The following is a 23,111-nucleotide window of genomic DNA, read 5'->3' on the forward strand; positions in this document are numbered from 1 at the left end:
ACAGCCCTCACCTGCACTCCTGACGATGCACCACCGTCCGACGACATCAGCAGACGAGGTCCCGGTACCACCGACGTCGATGCAGCTATCCGATGTCTCGGCGCCGATGCAGAGGGCCGATGCCTCGATGCACTCGATGCACTGGCAGCCGAGGATGAAGCTCTGGACGCTGAAGACGTCAATGCACACGATACCCCCGGTGCCGATGCCGACGAAGAGCCCGAGAACAAAACGTTCCACTGGGCCAATCTCGCTACCTGAGTCCGCCTTTGCAAAAGGGAACACAGACTACAGGCCTGAGGGCGGTGCTTGGCCCCCAGACACTGAAGACACGACGCGTGCCTGTCAGTGAGCGAGATAACCCGGGCGCACTGGGTGCACTTCTTGAAGCCGCTGGAAGGCTTCGATGTCATGGGCGGAAAAATCACGCCGGCGAAATCAAAATCCGAAATGACGAAAATGAGCACCAAAAACTTTGAGGGAGAAAAATCTCGACCGAGGCCGAAAAGAGGCCTACCCCGACGACGAAAGAAAACTTACCGGGGTAAAGACTGGAAATACGGGTAGGGGCAAACGAAACCCAAGGGGGTTTGCGGAGCACTTCCCGAACGAAATCAAATATTTTCCGAAGAAAAAACACGTCGATTAGACAAAGGACGCGCGAGGTCGACTCTCCGGGGCTTGACACGGCGAAAAACACAGCCGTACCGAGTGCAGACGAAAGAAGACTGGCCGGCTCGAGCCGGTTTCGGGCGGGAAGACGGCCGCGCATGCGTGGTGCGCGCGGTCGCGCGAGAGCAAGCAAAGGACTTTGCTAGTGAAGATTCCGATTGGAGGGGCTGCCGTGGACGTCACCCATCAGTGAGAACAAGCAGCCTGCTTGTCCTCGGAGAATGTATTTTTTCTTAACCTTTGGTTTCATTATCGTGTAAAATATCTTCATGACAGTCTTTTTTGATATATTTATTGATTTTGGCACACAACACCTCATAAATTGTCTTGAGATATATATATATATATATATATTTTTTTTTTTTCATTTTCTTTGAAATTTTAATAGGTCTTTAAATGTGTTCATATGTATTCATTTTTGTGTACAATGTTTTTTAACATTCCTTTTTGATCTGGCCATTCGTTTTATTTTTGTATACACCACCACTTTATTGACACAACTTGTTTTTATCAATGAACTGTTTTATCAATGACTGATGTTTTGATATATATGTATATTTTGTTTTTAAATTTGGATAGCTTTGGTAATGTGTTTATATGCATTTATGATTGTCTCATATATATCAATATGGACTTTATCTACAGATGTTTATATATTTTCAAGTCGTGCTTTTGCTATATATATGTGTAATTATTTTGGCATTCATCTATTAGACTCATGAATAGTTGGATTAGTTTATTTATTTATTTATATGTAACTTTTTAAATATATATGTATTGAATTCTTATATATTTTCCTTTCAAAGATATGTTCTTTTATGGCTTTGGTGATTTTGATAGATTTTTTTGTATTTTTTTTTTTAAACACCTTGTTTCATAGACTTCTGAGGAATGCGCGTGGTAGCGCTGAAACACAGCTGTGTTGAGTCGAGTCATTTTCGTTTTTCTTGCAATAAAGAATTGATTCTTAACACCTGTCTCCTCCGGTTTTTCAGAAGAGCCTACCCTTTCTGCTTCTTGCTTCTGCATCTTTTCACATAGGAAACTAGTGTACCTCCACAGTTGTGGAAAGGGTTCATTCAAAGATGAAGGTTCTAGATTTCATAAACTAATTTTGTTCAGATGGAAGATTAACTCAAGGAGTTGATAGCTAGAAGAGAACATCTGAAAGAAGTAGGAAAACAGTGGGAAAAACTGAAAGGAACAAACCTTTTTGTAAGGATTGAGAGGAGGACTGGATAAGCCATATGGTTGTTATCTGCCTTCATGTTTCTGTTTTCTATGCTTCTATGATGGTGGACATGGAAAAAGAAGAAATGTTAAATGGACAGAAGACCCTGCAAATACAGGAAAACAGAAAAGAGACACTGGGACAAAAACAAATAGAAAAATAAAATGCTCAAAGGTAGAAAAAAGTATTTTATTTTTAATGTATTAATTGGAATATGTCAAGGCTTTGGAAATACTGACAAAGATTTTAGTTGATATTCTCGAAGTAGCTCATGTGTGGATTACAAAGCAGGTTCCATTTCAAATGCATGTGTGCTTGCAGAGTAATTATAAGCATTCCTCAATGTGAAAGAGACAGCAGAGTTAAAAGTGCATTGCTGAAAGGCTTCTAATATGTGACCTCAAGTGAAAAATAATTCTGCAGAAGAACTGTGCAATGGGAAAGCTCTAAGCCTCAGCTCTATCTCCAGCATAGAAAATAGAAGTTTGTTAAAGTAAATTGCATTACTTGAAAATTACTTGTGGTGTCAGTTTGAAGAGAAATCTGGACTGTTAAAGTACAAAGCCTGATAACACTTGTTGTTGGAGAGTTATATAGAACACAGTTTTGGTACACTCAAGGAGACACTCTTGCTGAAGATGTTTAATAAAGCTACAAATTGTATGGCAGTACTGTGTGAATTTAAGAGAGAGACTGGTCTGTTTGAATGACTTGTAGTTTGCATTCAAATCTACAAGCCAGTGGTTCCCAAACTTGAACCTGGAGGCAACCCAGCCAGTCAGGTTTTCAGGATACTCATAATGAATATTCATGAGAGAGATTTGCATGCAGTGGAGGTAATGCATACAAATCTCTCTCATGAATATTCATCACGTATGATATTGTTTATGCTATACAATACTACAGCTGTACACATTTAATTCCAAAAACAACCATGCTTCTGCTTTTACATGACAGAACATTTCTCTTCAGCAGTCTGTTTTATTTCAGTAATTGTGGCCTGAGCTTTCTCTTTCAAAGTGTCCAGATTCAGATTTTGAATATCTTGAAGGTGCCCCAGAAACGAATCTTTCTCTTCTTCCTCCTCCTGATCTTCTGCTACCATTTTCTGAAGATCCTCTGGTAAATCTATCTCATCCCCTACTATCTGGATCTGGTTCTCATCTTCTTCACTCTACAACAAAAAGAAACAATGACCACTCTGTTGACTTAATTCTTGTGTAAATGTGCATCAGTTCTGCTGCACGAAAAAGCAAACACTGGGCCTTCAGGAATGAGAAAAATGTTAAACTTTTATTCAAGCAAAGACCCGACAAAGGCCGTGTTTCAGCGTTTGGCAGTATTTTCTGCTGACAGCGTTTTGAAACAGATTGACTTGTATAGTTGGGAAACTGTTCCTGATTGTTTATCTTTTCCTTTATGTCCACAAGCAGACCTATAGGACTTTTTTGACCCCTGATGTAGGTGCTTGAACGCTGAAACACGACCCGTGTCGGGTCTTTGCTTAAATATAAGTTTAACATTTTTCTCATTCCTGAAGGCCCAGTGTTTGCTTTTTCGTGTTTCTGTTTATATTTGTATGCTGTTACCCTCTCTTTTGTGACATCAGTTCTACTGACCATTGCTTACTGGTAAGACCACAAAAAAATCTGATTCTTATACAGCATGACTGGACAAAATGATCAGGAAGCTCCTGACGGAGTGAGGAATCATAGCGGAATTGAATGCATTTTTAAAAATAAGAGGATATTTCAGCAGCAGATTACTCAAGGACAGTCAAAATGTTGCAAATGATTATTTGACTGGAGGCAGTGCTTAATTTGATTACTATAATTGACTGTACATGGGTCTTTGGGGAAAACAGTTGAATCAGTCTAAAAATGTGCAAAATATTGCAGTGTGTATTTTGTCAGGCCTTAGGTTCCATGATCATATTACACCAACACTTCACAAGCTTCACACTGTTTCAATAACTTCAAGAGTTACATTTAAACTATTGACAGTCTATGCATTACTAAATCGTTAGCTAAACCCACACAAGAACCAAATGAAGACTCCTTGTTCTTGATTTCCGACTATTTATTACGAACAAGTATTTGTTTATGAATTATTTTCCTATCTTGCTGAGTACATTTTTGACTGTACATCGCCTTGATTTACTTGGTAAGGTAGGCGATTTTATCAAATAGAAATAAACCATAAACTATAACACTGCAGTTGTTGAAACAATGGCAGGATGTATTTGTACATAAATGCTTGGTTAATTGTCAGAATGAAAGATGGAGATTAGATTTCTGAATAGATGGATGATGAATTACTGCAGAGATGGATGTTGGACAGTAAGGTAAAAGGAGGATGTGTTTCCAAGGTTAGAGAGAGACTGTGGACTGCGTGTTCCTCAGCTCAAGATAGAGAATTCTAGTGCACAAAATGCCTATAAGGCTAGGGGGCTGTGGGTTGGCTGTTAGGGTCAGAGATTGAACCTTGGGCTGAGGCATGAAACCAGGCAGGTCTCAAAGAGACTGGGGGAATAGGGCACTTGCAACATATGTCAGAGATTACAATATCTATCTATCTACCAAATTTCTATACCACTTAAAATGAAGTGGTTTATAGAAAACAAACAAAATAAAATACAAAAAATACAAGTTAATAACATTACCACAAACAAACAAAACAGACAAAGTGCTAAATCTGCTAATATTACAACATACTGTCACAAAGCTATACAAAATTGTCTCAGTCTTGGTTACAAGAAGGCCCCAACAAACAAGGGGGTCTTTAAAAATCATTTGAACTGGGAAACCTCTGCACATAAACGTAACTGCCTTTTTAAAGAATTCCACAAGGAAATCCCTGTTAATGAAAAAGCTGAGAGTTTGTATCATTGTTATTATTATTATTTATTGCATTTGTATCCCACATTCCCCCAACTATTTGCAGGCTCAATGTGGCTTACATAGATTTGTAAACAATGGCTGAATCAACAGAGAGATGCATCGCCATATCTGATCTCAAACTCCTATTAGGATGGTATACACAAAAACAATCCTTCAAATATTTTGGAGCATATTGCTTAATGAATAAAACATATGACTTTAAACCGAATCCAAAACTGAACAGGCAACCAATGTAACTGTTTTAAGATAGGGGTAATATGTGTTATTTATTTATTTGTTACATTTGTATCCCACATTTTCCCACCTATTTGCAGGCTCAATGTGGCTTACATAGTACCGGAGAGACGTTCGCCGACTCCGGTATGAACAAATACAAAGTGATGTTGTGGTAATATAAGGTTCATGTGGAACAGACACATTAGGGAATCGTAGAGCGGAAGAGTTGTGTTATGTCCATTACGTGTTTTGGTTTTGTTGTGTTGCAGAGCTCAAGCATTTAAGTTGGATCAGTAGGGTATGCCTTTTTAAACAGGTTAGTTTTTAGTGATTTCTGGAAGTTTAGGTGGTCATACGTTGTTTTCAAGGCTTTTGGTAATGCGTTCCACAGTTGTGTGCTTATGTAGGAAAAACTGGATGTGTAAGTTGATTTGTATTTAGGTCCTTTGCAGCTGTTACCTTTCACACCCCAGTGACCAACGTTGTGGCAGCATTTTGTATTAACTGCAATGCTCTGATCGTGAACTTACACATCCCATGGTAAAGAGCATTGCAGTAATCCAGACAGGCCAAAAACCATATTTGGAATAACTTCATGAAAGTCATAAGAAGGCAACATAGGTTTCAACCTATATAACAGCCAAAATTGGGTGAAGCATGACTGAATGACATTTACCACCTTATGTTTTATAGTCAAACCTGAATCTAGAGAGACACATAGCAATTTTACAACCCTTTGAACTGGTGAACTCATCCCATTTAAATTCAAGGATTGTGACCAAAATTCTGTTCAAAACTCTGTCACACAACTAATATTTCACCAAAGTCGTTATGCCCATATCAGCCCTCTCCTGAAATCACTTCACTGGCTTCCTATCCGTTTCCGTACACAATTCAAGCTCCTCTTGTTGACCTATAAGTGCATTCACTCTGCAGCCCCTCACTACCTCTCCACTCTCATCTCTCCCTACACTTCTTCCCTAGAACTCCGTTCACTAGGCAAATCTCTCCTAATTGCACCCTTCTCCTCCATCGCTAACTCCAGACTCCGCTCCTATCTCGCCGCACCTTATGCCTGGAATAGGCTTCCTGAGCCATTACGTCTAGCTCCATCCCTGGCTGCCTTCAAATCCGGGCTAAAGGCCTACCTGTTTGATGCTGCTTTCAACTCCTGACTTGTAACTTTTATCTTATCCTTATGTGTCCTTCTGTCTGTCCTTCCCTTATCCTTTTTGGTCCTGTCTGTTTGTCCTGATTTAGATTGTAAGCTCTTTTGAGCAGGGACTGTCTTCTTCATGTTCAATTGTAAAGCGCTGCGTACGACTGGTAGCGCTATAGAAGTGATTTATAGTAGTAGTAGTTTTTATTTTTCTAGGAAGGACCTCGTGTGACCCCCCCTAGAAATTAATGTTATGGCATGGTAGAATTGCTTTATTGGTCCTGGGTGATTTTGTAGGGTTTTGTATTACTTCACAGTATGGCTGGTACTAGATTTTGGATATAGTTCATATCTTTTTCAATTGTAGCTCAGTGAGAATTATATTAAGATACAGTAAGTATTTTCCTGTCTCTGGAGGGCTCATAAATCTATATATATTTCCAGAATACTTCAAATATTGTTCTGTTTAATAAGTTGTACTATATTGGTGTACTATATTGGTGTACCCTCATCTTCTTCCCTCCATCCTTTACCATTTCCCTCCCATTCTCCTTCCTTTTCACCTATCATATCCTTGTCTACCTTCCCTATTCTAGTTCATTACGTTCTTTTCACATGTCCTTTGTAATGCCTTTCATAATGTAAGTAGTTATGATCATCACAATTTATAATACTGTTCCTACATTTCCTTGTTTTTACTGTATTCTTTACCATGTAAGATGCTTTTTACTATGTAAGCCACATTGGACCTGCTGTATGTGGGAAAGAGCGGGGTACAAATGTAATTAATAAAATAAATAAAATACTATTTTAACTTTTTCTGTCACATAATTCCTGGAGTGTATTTAGCGGTTAGTGTATCTGGGTTTAAAATGTTCTAGACAAGTTTCTGGTGGGAAAAGCCCATAGTCTGTTATTGATATGGACATGGGGGGAGCCACTACTTGCCCTGGGATTGGTAGCATGGAAAGTTGCTACTAATTGCTTTTCTGCCAGGTTGGAATGAGGATACTGGGCTAGATGAACCATCGGTCTGTCCCATTATAGCTATTCTTATGTTCAGTGTGCATACTACAGAGGTACTGGGGAGACAGTTGATACATCTGCACAAAAGCCACACAGTGAAAGATTCCTTCTTTGCAGTGTTCAAAAGTACTCTACTATACTTTTACTACTGACATAAGCGTTGTCCCCCACTCTTAAGGATTTTAACTTGTTCTGTTCCACTCTGTCCCATACCCTGACCCTGGCCCCACTAGGGGCGTATCTGAACTGCGGCGGTAGGGGGGGCCAGGGCCAGAGTGAGGGGGCACATTATAGCCCCCCCCCCCGCCGCCGCCGCCGCTATTGCCGATCCCCCTCCCCCCCAGCCGCTGCCATTGCCAATCTCAGACTCAGAAGAAACTTTCGGCGCCAGCTTTGCAGACTGCAGTGGAAGAAATGAAAGGACCTCGGCTTGGCTGGCGGAGGTTGGGGGTCCCCCGCCAGCTGAAGGAATTCTTTTAAAGGCAGCCGGCAGCGGCAGGAGGAAACGGACCTCGGCTGGCGGGGGTTGGGGTCCCCCGCCAGCGAAGGTAGGCGACAGCAACGGCGGGGGAGGGTTGGCGGCGGTAGGGGGGTCCAGGGCAAAATCTGCGGGGGCCCAGGCCCCTGTGGCCCCACGCAGATACGCCCCTGGGCCCCACCCTATAACCTCATCTAGCCCCACCCACTTTAGCCTCCCCAAACAGCTGAGTCACTGACTGCCTATGATAGCATGTATTTGTAAGAAGGGCATACACATCAGCAGGACATGTACAGGGCTCTCACTCATGCAGATAACTTACAGACTATTGTTAATTATTATGTATGTTCTTGCCACATTTAGGCACTCACATTTATGTCAGTTCTATGGCTGGCATAAGTGCAGTGCCTAAATGTTACCAGATTATGATAGCATTCTATAACAGAACCTTGGCACACACACATACGTGTATTCTCCCTCTTGCGGGCCCTGCCCAATGTTGATCACAAGCAGAAGAGAAGGAGAGTGGCTGCACATCAGGCTGCATCCTCCTCTTCTGCCACCCGGTATTAAATGTGTGAGAGTCTACCAGAGAAGAAAGGAGGGGGGAAGAGGTATTGTGAGAGTTTACTGGAGGAGAAAGGAGGAGGAAGAGGTATTGTGAGAGTTTACTGGAGGAGAAAGGAGGAGGAAGAGGTATTGTAAGAGTCTACAGGAGGAGAAAGGAAGGGGAAGAGCTACTGTGAGAGTTTACTGGAGGAGAAAGGAGGAGGAACAGGTATTGTAAGAGTCTACAGGAGGAGAAAGGAAGGGGAAGAGCTACTGTGAGAGTTTACTGGAGGAGAAAGGAGGAGGAACAGGTATTGTAAGAGTCTACGGAGGAGAAAGGAGGGAGAAGAGGTATTGTGAGAGTCTACGGAGGAGAAAGGAGGGAGAAGAGGTATTGTGAGAGTCTACTGGAGGAGAAAGAGGTATTGTAAGCGTCCACAGGAGGAGAAAGGAGGGGGGGGGAAGAGGTATGTTGAGAGTCTAACAGAGGAGAGAGGAGGGGGAATAGGTATTGTAAGAGTCTACCGGAGGAGAAAGGCGGGGGAAGAGGTATAGTGAGAGTCTACCGGAGGAGGAAGAGGTATTGTGAGAGGCTACCAGAGGAGAGAGGAGGGGAAAATATATTGTGAGAATCTACTGCAGGAGAAGAGAGGGGGAAGAGGGATTAAGAGAGGCCACTGCTTGGGAAGAGAAAGGAGAAGCTTCATCTGGGGTGGTTATGTAGGTGATAAAGTGAGGCTTTAGGCTGTGACTGTTGGGAGCGGGTGGACAAGCAATGGGGGAGGTTAAGACTGCAGTTGGGGGAAGGTGGGTAATAAAGAGAGGTTAAGGCTCAAGGTTCTGGGGGTAGGTGGCATGGAGTTATAGAATTATCCCCTAAATGATCATAATGAAAAAAATCCTAGAATATCCATAAAAATTTCAATGTAATCATAGCCATGGAAGGAGCGTGGGGCACACTCAAACACTGAACATATTTGGAATCAGCAGACTATCAAAAAAGCAGAATTCTCACTTTGAAATATCCTAGGGTTTGATTTGAACAAACTTGAGAAGATACAGTATGAAAAAACATATAAGTTCTTTTATCAGTATTTGAAGAGGACTTTTTGAAATATCTGGAAGAGTACTGCCTACCCGTCCAAGTCTGTATTTCTCTCTGAGGTACAACCGAAGTGTTGCTCTCTCTGCTTTTTTCTTTTTAAAGGCAGCATCTCTCTCCATCCTGTGTATTAAAAGCAGCACAATCTGAGTTTCTAAAACAAGTGCATGGACATATTTTCAAACAAACTCAAAGGAGTAACTGACCAATCAAAACATATTTATTATGAATACTACACAACTTTACTGAGGTCTATTGCAGTAGTCAAATGGCTGTGACATATTCTATTATATCATGAGTTCTCACATGCAACCCAACTCAATGTCTTCTCCCTCCATCTTTTAATGTCTCACCCTTTTTCCTACCACTCTATATCCTCCTCAAAATACCCCAAATCTTCTTCCATGATGACCTGCCAAGAAAGTGATCTAGGTGCCATTGTAGACAATACGCTGAAATCTTGTGCCCAGTGTGTGGTACTGGCCAAAAAAGCAAATAGGATGCTAGAAATTATTAGGAAAGGGATACAAAATAATATCATGAATATTATAATGCCTCTGTGTCGCTCCATGGTGCAACCTCACCTTGAGTATTGCGTTCAATGCTGGCCACCATATCTAAAAAAAAGATATAGCTGAATTAGAAATGGTTTAAAGAAGAGCGACCAAAATAATAAAGGGGATGGAACGCCTTTCTTATGAGGAAAGGCTGAAAAAGTTAGGGTGCTTCACCTTGGAAAAGAGATGGCTAAGGGGGGATATGATTGAGGTCTACAAAATCCCGAGTGGTGTAGAATGGGTAAAAATGAATCGATTTTTCACTCTTTCAAAAAGTACACAGACCAGGGGACACTCAATGAAATTATATGGAAATACTTTTAACACAAATAGGAGGAAATATTTTTTACTCAAAGAATAGTTAAGCTCTGGTACTCAATGTCAAAGGATGTGGTAACAGCAGTTAGGTTTGGACAAGTTCCCAGAGGAAAAGTCTATAGTCTGATATTGAGATAGAAATTGGGAAGCATTGAATGCTACTACTACTACTATTTAGCACTTCTATAGCACTACAAGGCGTATGCAGCGCTGCACAAACATAGAAGAAAGACAGTCCCTGCTCAAAGAGCTTACAATCTAATAGACAAAAAATAAATAAAGTAAGCAAATCAAATCAATTAATGTGAACGGGAAGGAAGAGAGGAGGGTAGGTGGAGGCGAGTGGTTACGAGTCAAAAGCAATGTTAAAGAGGTGGGCTTTCAGTCTAGATTTAAAGGTGGCCAAGGATGGGGCAAGACGTAGGGGCTCAGGAAGTTTATTCCAGGCGTAGGGTGCAGCGAGACAGAAGGCGCGAAGTCTGGAGTTGGCAGTAGTGGAGAAGGGAACAGATAAGAAGGATTTATCCATGGAGCAGAGTGCACGGGAAGGGGTGTAGGGAAGGACGAGTGTGGAGAGATACTGGGGAGCAGCAGAGTGAGTACATTTATAGGTTAGTAGAAGAAGTTTGAACAGGATGCGAAAACGGATAGGGAGCCAGTGAAGGGTCTTGAGGAGAGGGATAGTATGAGTAAAGCGACCCTGGCGGAAGATGAGACAGGCAGCAGAGTTTTGAACCAATTGGAGAGGGGAAAGGTGACTAAGTGGGAGGCCAGCAAGAAGCAGATTGCAGTAGTCTAAACGAGAGGTGACAAGGGTGTGGATGAGGGTTTTGGTAGAGTGCTCGGAAAGAAAGGGGCGGATTTTACGGATGTTGTAAAGAAAGAAACGACAGGTCTTGGCAATCTGCTGGATATGAGCAGAGAAGGAGAGAGAAGAGTCAAAGATGACCCCAAGGTTTCGAGCTGAGGAGACAGGGAGAATGAGAGAGCCATCAACAGAAATAGAAAATGGGGGGAGCGGGGAGGTGGGTTTGGGGGGGGGAAATGAGAAGCTCGGTTTTGGTCATATTTAATTTCAGGTGGCGTTGAGACATCCAGACAGCAATGTCAGACAAGCACGCTGAAACTTTGGTTTGGATGCAAGGTGAGATATCAGGGGTAGAAAGGTAGATTTGGGAGTCATCAGCATAGAGATGGTAGGAAAAGCCATGGGATGAGATTAATGAACCAAGGGAAGAAGTGTAGATAGAAAAGAGGAGGGGACCAAGAACAGAACCCTGAGGTACGCCGACAGGCAGAGGGATAGAAGTAGAAGAGGATCCACCAGAGTGAACACTAAAGGTGCAGAGGGAGAGGTAGGAAGAGAACCAGGAAAGGACAGAGCCCTGGAATCCAAGTGAGGACAGGGTATCGAGAAGTATGCTGTGATCAACAGTGTCAAAAGCAGCGGAAAGATCAAGAAGAATGAGGATGGAATATTGACCTCTGGATTTAGCCAGTAATAGGTCATTGGAGACTTTAGTAAGCGCAGTTTTGGTTGAGTGGAGAGGGCGAAAACCAGATTGTAGTGGGTCAAGAATAGCATGTGAGGAGAGAAAATCAAGGCAGTGGCGGTGAACAGCACGCTCAAGTAATTTGGAGAGAAAAGGAAGGAGGGAGATGGGTCAGTAATTAGAGGGACAAGTAGGGTCGAGTGAAGGCTTCTTAAGGAGAGGTGTGACCACAGCATGTTTTTTTTTTTTTTCTGTTCCAATATTTTTATTGTGTTTTGTAGTCAATAACAAATGGCTAAAATAAAAGCAAATAACCAGCATAACAGAATAACAAAGCATCAGCATACATGTTCAGACTAAGATTATACAAGAATTATTGCTATAACAAGTCATGATCATACATAAATTCAACTCTAAGAGAGGTTATTATGTAGTTGATCTAGTAAAGAAGTCCATATTTTATTGTATTTAACAAGTGAGTTATGTTTTTCAGCCGCAGCATATTCATATTTAGCTAATATACACACAGAATTCCACCAAGTTAAATACGTTACTTTGGTAAGGTCTTTCCAACAAAAGAAAAGGGTTCTTAAAGCTTGATGTAACATTATGTCTAATAATTGTGCTTGATATTTGTCTAGTGGTGATTGTATCATTAGGGATCCAAATATGACTATGTTATATGTTAAAACATCTTGAATATTCAAGGTAGATGATATTGTGTTCCATACAGAGTTCCAATAATCTTGAACAAATAAGCAAGAATAAATAATATGTTTGAGATTTCCAACATCCTTTTCACATGTCCAACATTTATTCATATTATTTTTGTTTTTTGTCGTATTCATTTTGGCGAGTTTAGCTGGAGTCCATAGGGCCCTGTGTGCTAGGTAGAACATAGATTGTGAAATGGACGCTGATTTGGTGGTATGAGTAGTTTTGAACCAGAATTTTTCCCATTCTTTTTCATTTAGTTGGGTGTTTAGATCGTGTTCCCATGATTGCATGGTACTAGTTGGTGAGCTGAATTTAGCTAATTGAAGTATTTTGTACCATGTAGATGCAACTTTTTTGGAAGACATAAATGATTTGCAGAGTTTCCAGCAAGTGGGTAACTCAGTAGTTAATTTACTTATATCTAATGTATTAGTTACACAATGTTTGAGTTGGATCCATTTATAGTGTTGAGAATTTGTGAGGCCAAATTTTATACATAATTGGGAAAAGGGAAGCCAAGAGTGATCTTTTATGACATCATTAAGGGACCAAATGCCAGCTCTTTTCCAAGCAGTCCAATTAATACAAGTGTTGTTAATTTTGAACTTTGGATTATTCCAAATTGGGATGTATATGGTATGTGTTAAGGGGTGTGTAAGAACTGAATCAAGTTCTTTGAAAACTGTTTTAAGAGTTTTAAACAAAACATTGGAAGAGATTTTAGTCTGTTGAGACCAAGGAAAGAAATGTGTTGGTGTATCTGGTTGCTTTAGTATTTCAAGATGGAACCATGGTGATGTGATGTGTTGTTCCTTATCATACATATAAGCTGAGTTTTGTTTTAAAAGAAAGGATATGTGGTATTCATAGAAACTAGGGAAATTGACACCACCTTTTAGTGAGCAAGCTTTCAATTTTTTAACAGAAATTCTAGGTGTTTTATTACTCCATAAAAATTGTATTAGTTTAGCTTCAATTTTCTTATATGTTGGAGGATTCAGTAATACAGGGAGCATACTAAGAATGTAATTAATTTTTGGCACTATCATCACCTTTATAGTTTCTAGTCTACCCCACCAGTTGAGCCTTAAAGGGGACCACTTTTGAGTTAATGTTTCAGTGATTTTAATTATATTATCAGAATTATATTTAATAGTATCTTCAATAGTGGGGCCGAAAAGAACTCCCAGGTACTTAATTTGATTTTCATTCCATTGAAAATTATATTGTTTAATAACATGTTTCAAATGTACACAGTTTATAGGCAGAAGTTCAGTTTTTGTGGTATTTAATTTATAACCAGATATTTCAGCAAATTTAGAGATTAAACACAGGATGTGAGGTATTGAGGAAGGAGAAGTGAATAATAGAACATCGTCCGCGTATGCTGCTAATTTAATATTTTGTTGACCAATTTTAGCACCGTGTATAAGGGGATGTTGACGAATAGCTGTTAGTAATGGTTCTAGAGCTAAATTAAATAATAATGGTGACAATGGGCAACCCTGTCTAGTGCCTCTTGTTGGAGTGAAAGGTTTAGAGATTACATCATTTATTTGAATATATGTAGTTGGGGAAGTATACAAGACCTTTATTATATTAATTGATTCATCAGATAAACCATACCATTTCAGTACTTTGAACAGATATGGCCATTCTACACGATCAAAAGCTTTTTCAGCATCAAGTCCTATTGCAACCAAAGGATCTGAGGTTTCTTGACCATGTATTAATATATTAGAGAAAATTCTTGTGTTATCTGAAGAGGATCTCCCATTCATAAAACCAGTTTGATCTGGGTGAATGAGTTTGGGTAAAAAATGTTGTATTCTCTCTGCAAGAATTTTGGCATCTAAGTTTATTAAAGATAATGGCCTATAATTTTGCACTAAACTGGGATCCTTATTAGGTTTCAGTAATACTATAATATTGGCTTCAGTGAAAGAGCCCTTGATGTTACCAGTTTCTATCATGTAGTTGAAATAATCACATAAAATTGGGGATAATATGGATTTGAACGCTGCATAAAATTCAATCGGTAATCCATCTGGTCCAGGTGCCTTTTTTATCGCTATGCTTTGAATAGCAAGATTAATCTCATTAACTGTGATCTTTTTTGAGAACATCTCATTATCTTCTTCTGAAACAGTGGGATGATCTAATTTTTCTAAGAAATCGTAATTTAATGGCTCAGCATCAATGTCTGAGGTATATAAATCTTTGTAGAAAGATTGGAATCTATTTGCTATGTTTATATTATTTGTTAAGGGGACATTGTTCTCATCTTTGATTAAAGAGATGGTGTTTTTCTCTTTACGGGCTTTCAAATAATTGGCTAGAAGATGTCCAGCTTTATTGCCTTCATAGTAATATAATGCATTGTTTTTGAAAATATCCTTACTAGCTTTAGTTCCTAATAGAGTATTATATTTGAGTTTGGATGCTTTAAGTTTTTCTAGTGTAATTAAATTGCTAGTATCATTTATATGTGCTAGTTCTAAAGATTTTATTGTATTTTCTAATTCCAATATTTCTTTGTTTAATTCTTTATTTTTAGAGGCTGTAAATGTTATTATTTTCCCTCTGATAAACGCCTTAAAAGCATCCCAAAAATTATACCAAGAGGTATGACTTGGCAAATTAAAGCTAAGATATTCACGCATCGCATTAGAGATATTTTCTATAAAACTAGGATTAGTTAACAGTGTGGAATTAAATCTCCATCGACCACAGCATGTTTAAAGGCAGCAGGGACAGTCGCAGTGGAAAGTGAGAGGTTGAGAATGTGACAGATAAAAGGAATAAGAGCAGGAGAGATGGCATTAAGAAGGTGGGTGGGAATGGGATCAGAGGAACAGGTGGTACATTTTGAGGAAGAAAGGAGAAGTGTAGTTTCCTCTATAGTAACTTCAGGGAAGGAGGAAAGGGAATGAGGGGAAGGAGAGAGAGGGGAACGGACTAGTGGAGGGAGAGGTGGTGAGGTAGAGAAAGCAAGGTTTAGCTTTTGAACCTTGTTGTGAAAGAATTCAGCAAGAGTCTGAGGAGATAATGAAGGGGGAGTTGGGGGAGGGGGCACCTTGAGGAGAGAGTTCAATGTGGTGAAGAGAAGTCGAGGATTAGAGCCAAGAGAGTTGGTCAGTTGGATATAATAATCCTGTTTGGCACGTAAAAGAGCAGATTGGAAGGAGGTCAGCATGAACTTAAAGTAATCGGCAAGGGCCCGAGATTTCCGCCAGAGGCGTTCGGCGGAGCGGGTACAGGAACGTAGGTAGCGGATATTAGAAGTCAGCCAAGGTTGGGGTTTTGTACGCCTTACAGGGCGGGTCATCAAAGGTGCAAGAGTGTCTAAGGCAGAGGATAGAGTATTGTTGTAAGAAGAAACAGCCTCGTTGACAGACGTAGATGGTGCCACAGTAGAGAGGAGGTTTGAAACATGGGAGGATAGAGATGAAGGGTCAATATCGTGAAGATTCCTAGATAAATTAGATAAGATAGGACGGGACTGGGAGGGAGGAGATTTAAGTGTGAAAGTTATAAGATGGTGATCAGAGGAGGGAAGATCAGAGGCAAGGAAACTAGAGGGTGAACAGTTGGAGGAGAAGATGAGATCAAGACAGTGACCATTTTGATGAGTGGGGGAGGTGGAGCATAGTTGGAGATTAAAGGAGGACGTTAAAACGAGTAACTTGGAAATATAAGAGTTGGAAGGATCATTAGCAGGAATATTAAAGTCACCAAGGATGAGAGAGGGGGAGGAAGGATCATGGAAGAAGGCAAGCCAGGCGTCAAAGTCACTGAGAAAGGATGAAAGGGACTTATCAGGGGGACGATAAATGACCGCTATTCGAAGAGGCAGAGGAGAGAAAAGGCGGATAGAGTGGACTTCAAAGGAGGAAAAACAGTGAGATTGAGGTGGAAGAAGGGGTTGAAATCTGGAGGACGGAGAGAGAAGTAGTCTAACACCGCCCCCACGGCCAGCAGGGTGAGGAGTATGTGAAAATAGATAACCGCCATGGCAGAGGGCTGCGACTGAAGCAGAGTCATCAGGGCAGAGCCAGGTTTCTGTTATGGCGAGCAGATGGAGGTGACGCGAGATAAAGAGGTCCTGGATATAGGCGAGTTTGTTACAGATAGAGCGGGCATTCCATAGGGTGCAAGAGAAGAGGAGGGGAGTAGAGAAATAGAGATGAGGTTAGAGAGGTCGCAGTGAGATCTGTAGAGTTGGGATAATAGTTGGTGAGGGGGGCCAGGATTGGGATTGATGTCACCGGCTGAGAGTAAGAGAAGGAGTAAAAGAGAGCGGAGGAGAGTAGGAGAGGTGTGGCCATGAAGGCGTCGAAGGCGAGAGGTATTTAGGTGGAATGGGGAAGGCAAAATGGACGGAAGAAAGAGGCGGAGATTAAAAGCCAAGAGGGAGGAAGAGGGTAGGAGAGAAGGTGAGGTAATGAAGTCGATGGATAGGCAGTGAGTTCCTGTAGCGGAGAGAGGTAGGGGGTGAAGGAAAAGATTAGGAAGGGACAGGGCTAGGAAGAGAATGTGAATAGGGGCCATAAATGACTGAGGTACTTTAGCAACTGGGAAGAAGATTAGATGTAAAGAGAAAAATGCCCCAGCGCGGCACCTAGAGCGGAGGCCCTGAGTGGATCGGAGTGGACCTGGGTGTCACCCCAGAGAAGGCTGTAAGGATATGCAGATAAGCTGCAAGTCCTCCACAGCACCTGAAAGGCAGCCGGTGGTAGAGCTGGGCACCTCTCAGCTGAGGAAAGGCTTACCAGGGGTTAGGCCGAAGCCAGCATTCATCCCCCTGAGGGTCGCCTGATCCTAGCCAAAAAGCACCTGGAAACTCTGTGCACTTGGAGCAAAGGCCCTGGAAAGATCGGGGTGGAACTGGAGTCACCCCGGATACAGCTGTGAGGAAATGCAGAAGGGCTGCAAGTCCTCCACAGCACCTGGTGGGAGCGCTGGGCACCTAGAGCGGAGGCCCTGAGTGGATCGGAGTGGACCTGGGTGTAACCCCGGAGAAGGCTGTAAGGATATGCAGATGAGCTGCAAGTCCTCCACAGCACCTGAAAGGCAGCCGGTGGTAGATCTGGGCACCTCTCAGCTGAGGAAAGGCTTACCAGGGGTTCGGCCGAAGTCAGCATTCCTCCCCCTGAGTGTTGCCTGATCTAATTGGGTTTCTGCCAGGTACTTGTGACCTGGATTGGCCACTGTTGGAAACAGGATACTGGGCTAGATGGACCATTGGTCTGACCCAGTATGGCTATTCTTATGTTCTTATTCATGGTGCTGTGTGAGACTGAAGAGCATAGCCCTGAACTGGAAGTGTTGGACCAACACCGCAAGATGTAGAAACCTCTGAAGCAGCAGCCATATGAGTATATGCAAGTATGCCTCCTTGAGACTGAGGGTGGTGAAAAATTCTCCCACTTGAACCGAGGCAATATCTGCTCTTAGTATTTCCATGCGAATGCAGGACAAGCAGAGGCAGCGGTTTAGACCTTTGAGATCTAAGACCAGATGAAAAGTGCCTTCCTTTTTTGGAACAATGAAATAGATGGAGTATCTGCCTTGTCTCTGTTCGGCCTGGGGAATTGGAACAATAGCCCAGGATGCAACAAGGAATCTACAGTGGCCTGAACCTTGACCATCATGGCTCCCTTTCGACAAGGAGACTTCAAGAAGAGAGAAGCAACTGGGTAGAACTCCAACTTGTAACCTTCTCTAAGAATGTCCAGAATCCACTGGTCTGACAGGATTTTGCCCTACATTTCCCAAATTCTGAAGACGTCCTCCCACTGGAGGAAGAGAAATCATTGTGAAACTCTGGAGGCATTGCATGCTCAAGCTGACTGAGAGGAGGACTTCCTGTCCATAGAAAAGGAAGATTGGTGTGCCTGAAAGTGGGACTTCTGACCATATTGCTGATGATAGTACCATCTGCTGTCTCGAAATCAAGATTGAGAGTCCCCTGAAGATGGACAACCAGAGGCTTTCAGCTTATCCTCCAGCAACCTTTTTGACTTAGTTTCTGCCAGTTCTTTCACCAAGTTATTGTGATCTTCTCCAAATAGCCACTTGCCCGAAAAGGGCAGTTCAACTAGATGTGACTTTGACACTGCATCTGCTGCCAAATGATGCAGCCAGTGTTGCTGACGTGCTGCGACAGCCAAAGACATATTGCAGGCCGTAACCCATAACGTACCATAAATAGCATCCCACAGTGGTAAAACTGCTTAACTGCCTCTGTGGGTGTCACCATTCACCTCAACTGGCACAAGCACAGCCCAACATAGTCCCAAATGGTGAGTCAGGAACCCTCCCCTGCAACAAGTACTGTAGAACCTGCAGCCTTCCAAATGGTTCTGAGTCAAACTCTAGTCAGACTTACCACTGCCAGCTGCTCCCTGCAAGCTCATAGTCTCTACAAGCCTTACCCCAAATAAGAAAAATCAGGACTTATGCACTCTCATGCTCTCCAGTAAACCTCTTTCCTTTTTTTTTTTTTTTTTTTTTTAAAGGTGGATGTGTTGGAAAATGAGAGCTCCACAGGAAACAGGGGAGAGGTGAAAGAAGGGAAGAAGCAAATTCATGGGGCACCAGAGACAGGGATCTGAAGACTTTCACGTATGACTTTGCAGACTCAAGCCATCTGCAAAGTTCAACTGGGGACCAGTTGACCAACTAGACCAGGAGCAAATCACTCAGAACTAAAGGTCAAAAAGTGTATCCATCCACCTGCTGGAGATAGAAAATACTGAGGAGCTACATTGGATACCAAGAGAGATATGTCTCAGCTTGGTGTTCGGTTCTCTATCTCCATCTTCTAGTTGATGGACACAACTATCCCATAGGTTCAGGAATACTGGGTAGCTACTAAAAAACTTGGTGTAAATCCTAGTGTACAAGTTGGGCGCAAATCCCAGGAATTCTATAACACTGCACACATCTTTTGAGAACACCCTTGACCTGCCCATGCCCCTCCCATGGCTACACCCCCTTTTGAGCTGCACGCTATGGAATTGGGATGCTCAGACTTGTAGAATAGCATGCAGGCAGATGCATGCAGAACCCCTAATTGGTGCCAATGTCAGAAATTGATTATTGGTATCCAATTATTGATGTTAATTGGCTCATTAATCAATTAGGTTGCACATGTCTCTTTGAATCGTGCCCAAATTTGGGCATGGATATTTGGGCGCACTTTACAGAATCCGGGTGATGGTACCTAGTAATCAGCCCAACTTTAGAGCACATTGATAACAAGCAAAATGTGTTTTCTTTTCCTCCTGTTAAACATGTTTAAAGTTCTAAGCCACTTTGAGTCCACATGCATGTGGAAAAAAGTGGGGTATAAATGTGCATAAATAAATAATAAATTATTTTTTAAAGGTATGGGAAGGGGATGAAATGGGAGAGAGGATTGTCTCCAGGTCATTCCTACCCTGACCAGGAAAGAGCACCTGCAGACTGGGAATTACTGGATGTGGTGGAATAATTGCTCAGTACTCACTTCTCGTCCATGACCTGCCTTCGATATTCTTCATACTCCTCACGTGTCATTCCCTGAGCTGTGGCTGAGTCTGAAGTGTCTGTTTCTTTATTTTCCTCTTCTCCTCCACCTAATCCAAAATTCTTCAGCTGGTTCCTCACCATACTTTTCAACAAGAAAGACATTTTCTTTCCCAATACAAAGGTACAGCAAACCAAATAAAGAGATGAATTGATAGACTTTCAACTACACTTCACCGGCTCAAGGACAGATAGTGAAAAGAATATGCCAAAACAAAGCACAACAGCCCTAATCTGGATTAGCTGGTGAACATCTTAGTATCCAGTGGCAGATGGCTCAAATTACTTACAAATCAACCATGAAAAGCAGCTGCCTACTTTCTACAGTAATAGTTTTAAGCTAATTTTCAATCATATTTTGCATTTATATTTTAACTCCACATTTTTGCTTTCTTCATTTTGGGAATTTCTCAGCAGCAGAAACAATGCTCTCATCAGACCTTTTGCTTTGAATGATGATAATTAAGATGTATATAAAACAGATTTTCTCTGAAAAATATAGGTTAGAGAAGAGATTTGCTGAACAAGAAACTCAGGGGTCAATGTTCAGCTGACAACAGTGAGTGTTTTAGCTGCTGCCAATGCTATTCCCAGATATTCAATGCCGGGTCATGTCCAGGCACTGGCATTGAATATCTGGGTTTATTCGATTGGCTCTCTCTTATGTTGTTAAGTGTGATATTTAGCACTTAACTGCATAAGTAACACCACAAAAAGATAGGACCGACTTTTATGTGGGTTGATTTGACAGCTAAATTTAGGCAGTTCTGCTAAATATTGCAACCTAACCGCATAACTCTGCCCCTGGACCACCAAAAATAGCCAACTCTCAGCAATCTGTGCTGATATTTAGTAGCACTAATCAGTTACATGCCGCTGAATATCAGAAGACGGCCCAAAACAAGCAATTTAACCAGCCAGTAGCCATTTCTAGTCGATTAAATTGCTTTGAATATCAATTCTTCAGAGTTCTTTATTAGATGGGATAAAATACTCTGTCCAATTAATTTATTTTAATTATGTGGAGAAATTGTTTCAGGGAAACAACGTTCCGCATTTAGTAGCATAACTCTGAATGACCAAAATGATAAAGGGGATGGATCTCCTCTCATATGAGAAAAGGCAAAAGAGATTAGGGCTCTTCAGCTTGGAAAAGAGATGGCTGAGGGAAGATATGATAGAGGGCTATGAAATCCTGATTGGTGTAGAACAAGTAGAAATGAATCGATTTTTTTACTCTTTTTTTATTTATCATTTTCAAAATAAACATTTACTTAAAATAAATGTAGGTAAATCGGGAAAACTCCAAACAGCGCTCTAAAAATAGCGCTGGAACAGCGCGGGGCTTTACCGCACTGATGATCAGAGATAATGCATGCAAATGTAGCAGCGCAATTATCTCTGATCATGGGGTAGAAGTGCGGGCGAACTGTGCCGAATCCTCCTGCACTTGTTTGACAGGTCGGGGCTGTCAAAAGCCCAAACCTGTCAAACCCTCATGATCAACAGGGCTGGAGGTCCATGGGACCACCAGGCCCTGTCTACCCCTGCCCTGAGCAACGGGGGCTGGAGGTCCAGCAGACCTCCAGTTCCCCTGACGATTCCACACCCCCAGGTTCAGGGAGGCCTGGAGATCCAGTGGGTCTCCAGCCCCCCCCAAACCCCCAGAAAATGTCAAAGTGGCCTCTCCCACACTCCCAGCGAGCAACGAGGGGGGGGGAGGGGGGCTTGGAGGTCCGGTGGACCTCCAACCCCCCCTCCCCCCCCCAGCATTTTCCGAACGATCCCTGGTGGTCCAACGTGAGGATAAGTAGTAGTGGTAGTAGTAGTAGTAAGGACAACCCCCGTCCCCCCTACCTTTCATTGGAGGAGGGACGCAGCCTGCCTCCCTCCTCTTCCTTCTGTTGATGCCACCACAAAATGGCGGAGCCAGCCCATTGCATCCTGGGATGCGCTGGGCGGGGCTACAGACCATGTGTCATTCAGTTCTAGAATGCATGTTCTATATATCAAACTTTTTATATAGATAGATATAGAAATATAGATATAAATATCTATGTGTCATTCAGTCCAAGAATGCCTTTGTGTGTATATACATGTGTGTCATTGAGTTCTAGAATGCCTGTATTTGTATATGTACTTGTGTCATTGAGTTCTTGAATGTCTGTATGTTTCATTGAGTTGTATAATGCATGTGTATGTGTATGTCATTGAGATCTAGAATGCCTTTATGTGTATATATTTGTGTTTATTCAGTTCTAAAATGCCTGTCATTGAGTTTTAGAATGATTTTGTGTGTACATTATTGAGGTCTAGAATGCAAGTATGTGTGTCAGTGAGTTCTAGAATTCCTGTGTTTGTATGTTTCATTGATCTCTAGAATGCCTGTTTGTCACTGAGTTCTAGAATACATGTGTGTGTATGCCTGTTATTGAACTCTAGAATACCTGTGCTTATGTGTGTATATCTGTGTGTCATTGAGTTCTAGAAGGCATGTGCATGTCATAGAGGTCTAGATGCCTGTACTTGTGTATGTATATATGCATTGATTTCTAGAATACCTTTGTGTGTGGCATTGAGTTCTACAATGCCTATATGTGTGTGGCATTGAGTTTTAGAACTCCTGTTTGTTTCATTGAGCTGTAGAATACACGGGTGTTTGTCATTGAGTTGTACAATGCATGTCGGTATGTATGTCATTGAATTCTAGAATGCATATACTTGTTTGTGATTGTCTATGTATACATCTGTGTGTCATTGAGTTCTAGAATGCCTGTGTGTGTATTGTTTGTGCCATTGATTTCTATACTGTCTGTGTCATTGAGTTCTAAAATGCCTGTGTGTATTGTGTCCTTGAGTATGATAATGCCTTTATATGTTTGTATTTATGCACATCATTTAGTTCTAGAATGCTTGTTTGTATGTCATTGATTTCATTGTCTAGTGAACATGTGTGCTGAGTTTAAAGTGACAGTTTGTGTCTATCATTGATTTCTAGAATGCCTATGTGTGTGCCATTGAGTTCTAGAATATATCTGTGTGCATCATTGTATCTATCGAATTCTAAAATGCCTGTGCTTATGTGTATATGTCATTGAGTTCTAGAATACCAGTGCTTGTG

General features: G+C 41.7%; 1 protein-coding gene across 1 annotated transcript; it reads right to left on the reverse strand.

The window, feature by feature from the left end:
• Window positions 1–2,828: 2,828 nt before the first annotated feature.
• On the reverse strand, window positions 2,829–20,095 carry CPLX4 (complexin 4). Its single transcript, XM_030192092.1, has 3 exons — window positions 19,932–20,095; window positions 9,369–9,456; window positions 2,829–3,077 (listed from the first exon to the last, which is right to left on the reverse strand). Exons 1-3 carry the CDS (start codon window positions 20,093–20,095, stop codon window positions 2,850–2,852), a joined length of 480 nt encoding a protein of 159 aa, XP_030047952.1. The 3' UTR covers window positions 2,829–2,849.
• Between the last annotated feature and the right edge of the window lie 3,016 nt (window positions 20,096–23,111).

Source organism: Microcaecilia unicolor, chromosome 2 (genome assembly GCF_901765095.1).
Source record: "Microcaecilia unicolor chromosome 2, aMicUni1.1, whole genome shotgun sequence".
In the NCBI taxonomy this organism is placed as follows: Eukaryota; Metazoa; Chordata; class Amphibia; order Gymnophiona; family Siphonopidae; genus Microcaecilia; species Microcaecilia unicolor.

Coding starts and splice junctions, on each gene's coding strand:
- CPLX4 (XM_030192092.1), bottom strand. CDS start 20,095: ATGTCTTTCTTGTTGAAAAGTATGGTGAGGAACCAGCTGAAGAATTTT. Junction 9,457..19,931: donor AGGCAGGTCATGGACGAGAA/GTGAGTACTGAG, acceptor TTTAATACACAG/GATGGAGAGAGATGCTGCCT. Junction 3,078..9,368: donor AGAAATACAGACTTGGACGG/GTAGGCAGTACT, acceptor TTTTTGTTGTAG/AGTGAAGAAGATGAGAACCA.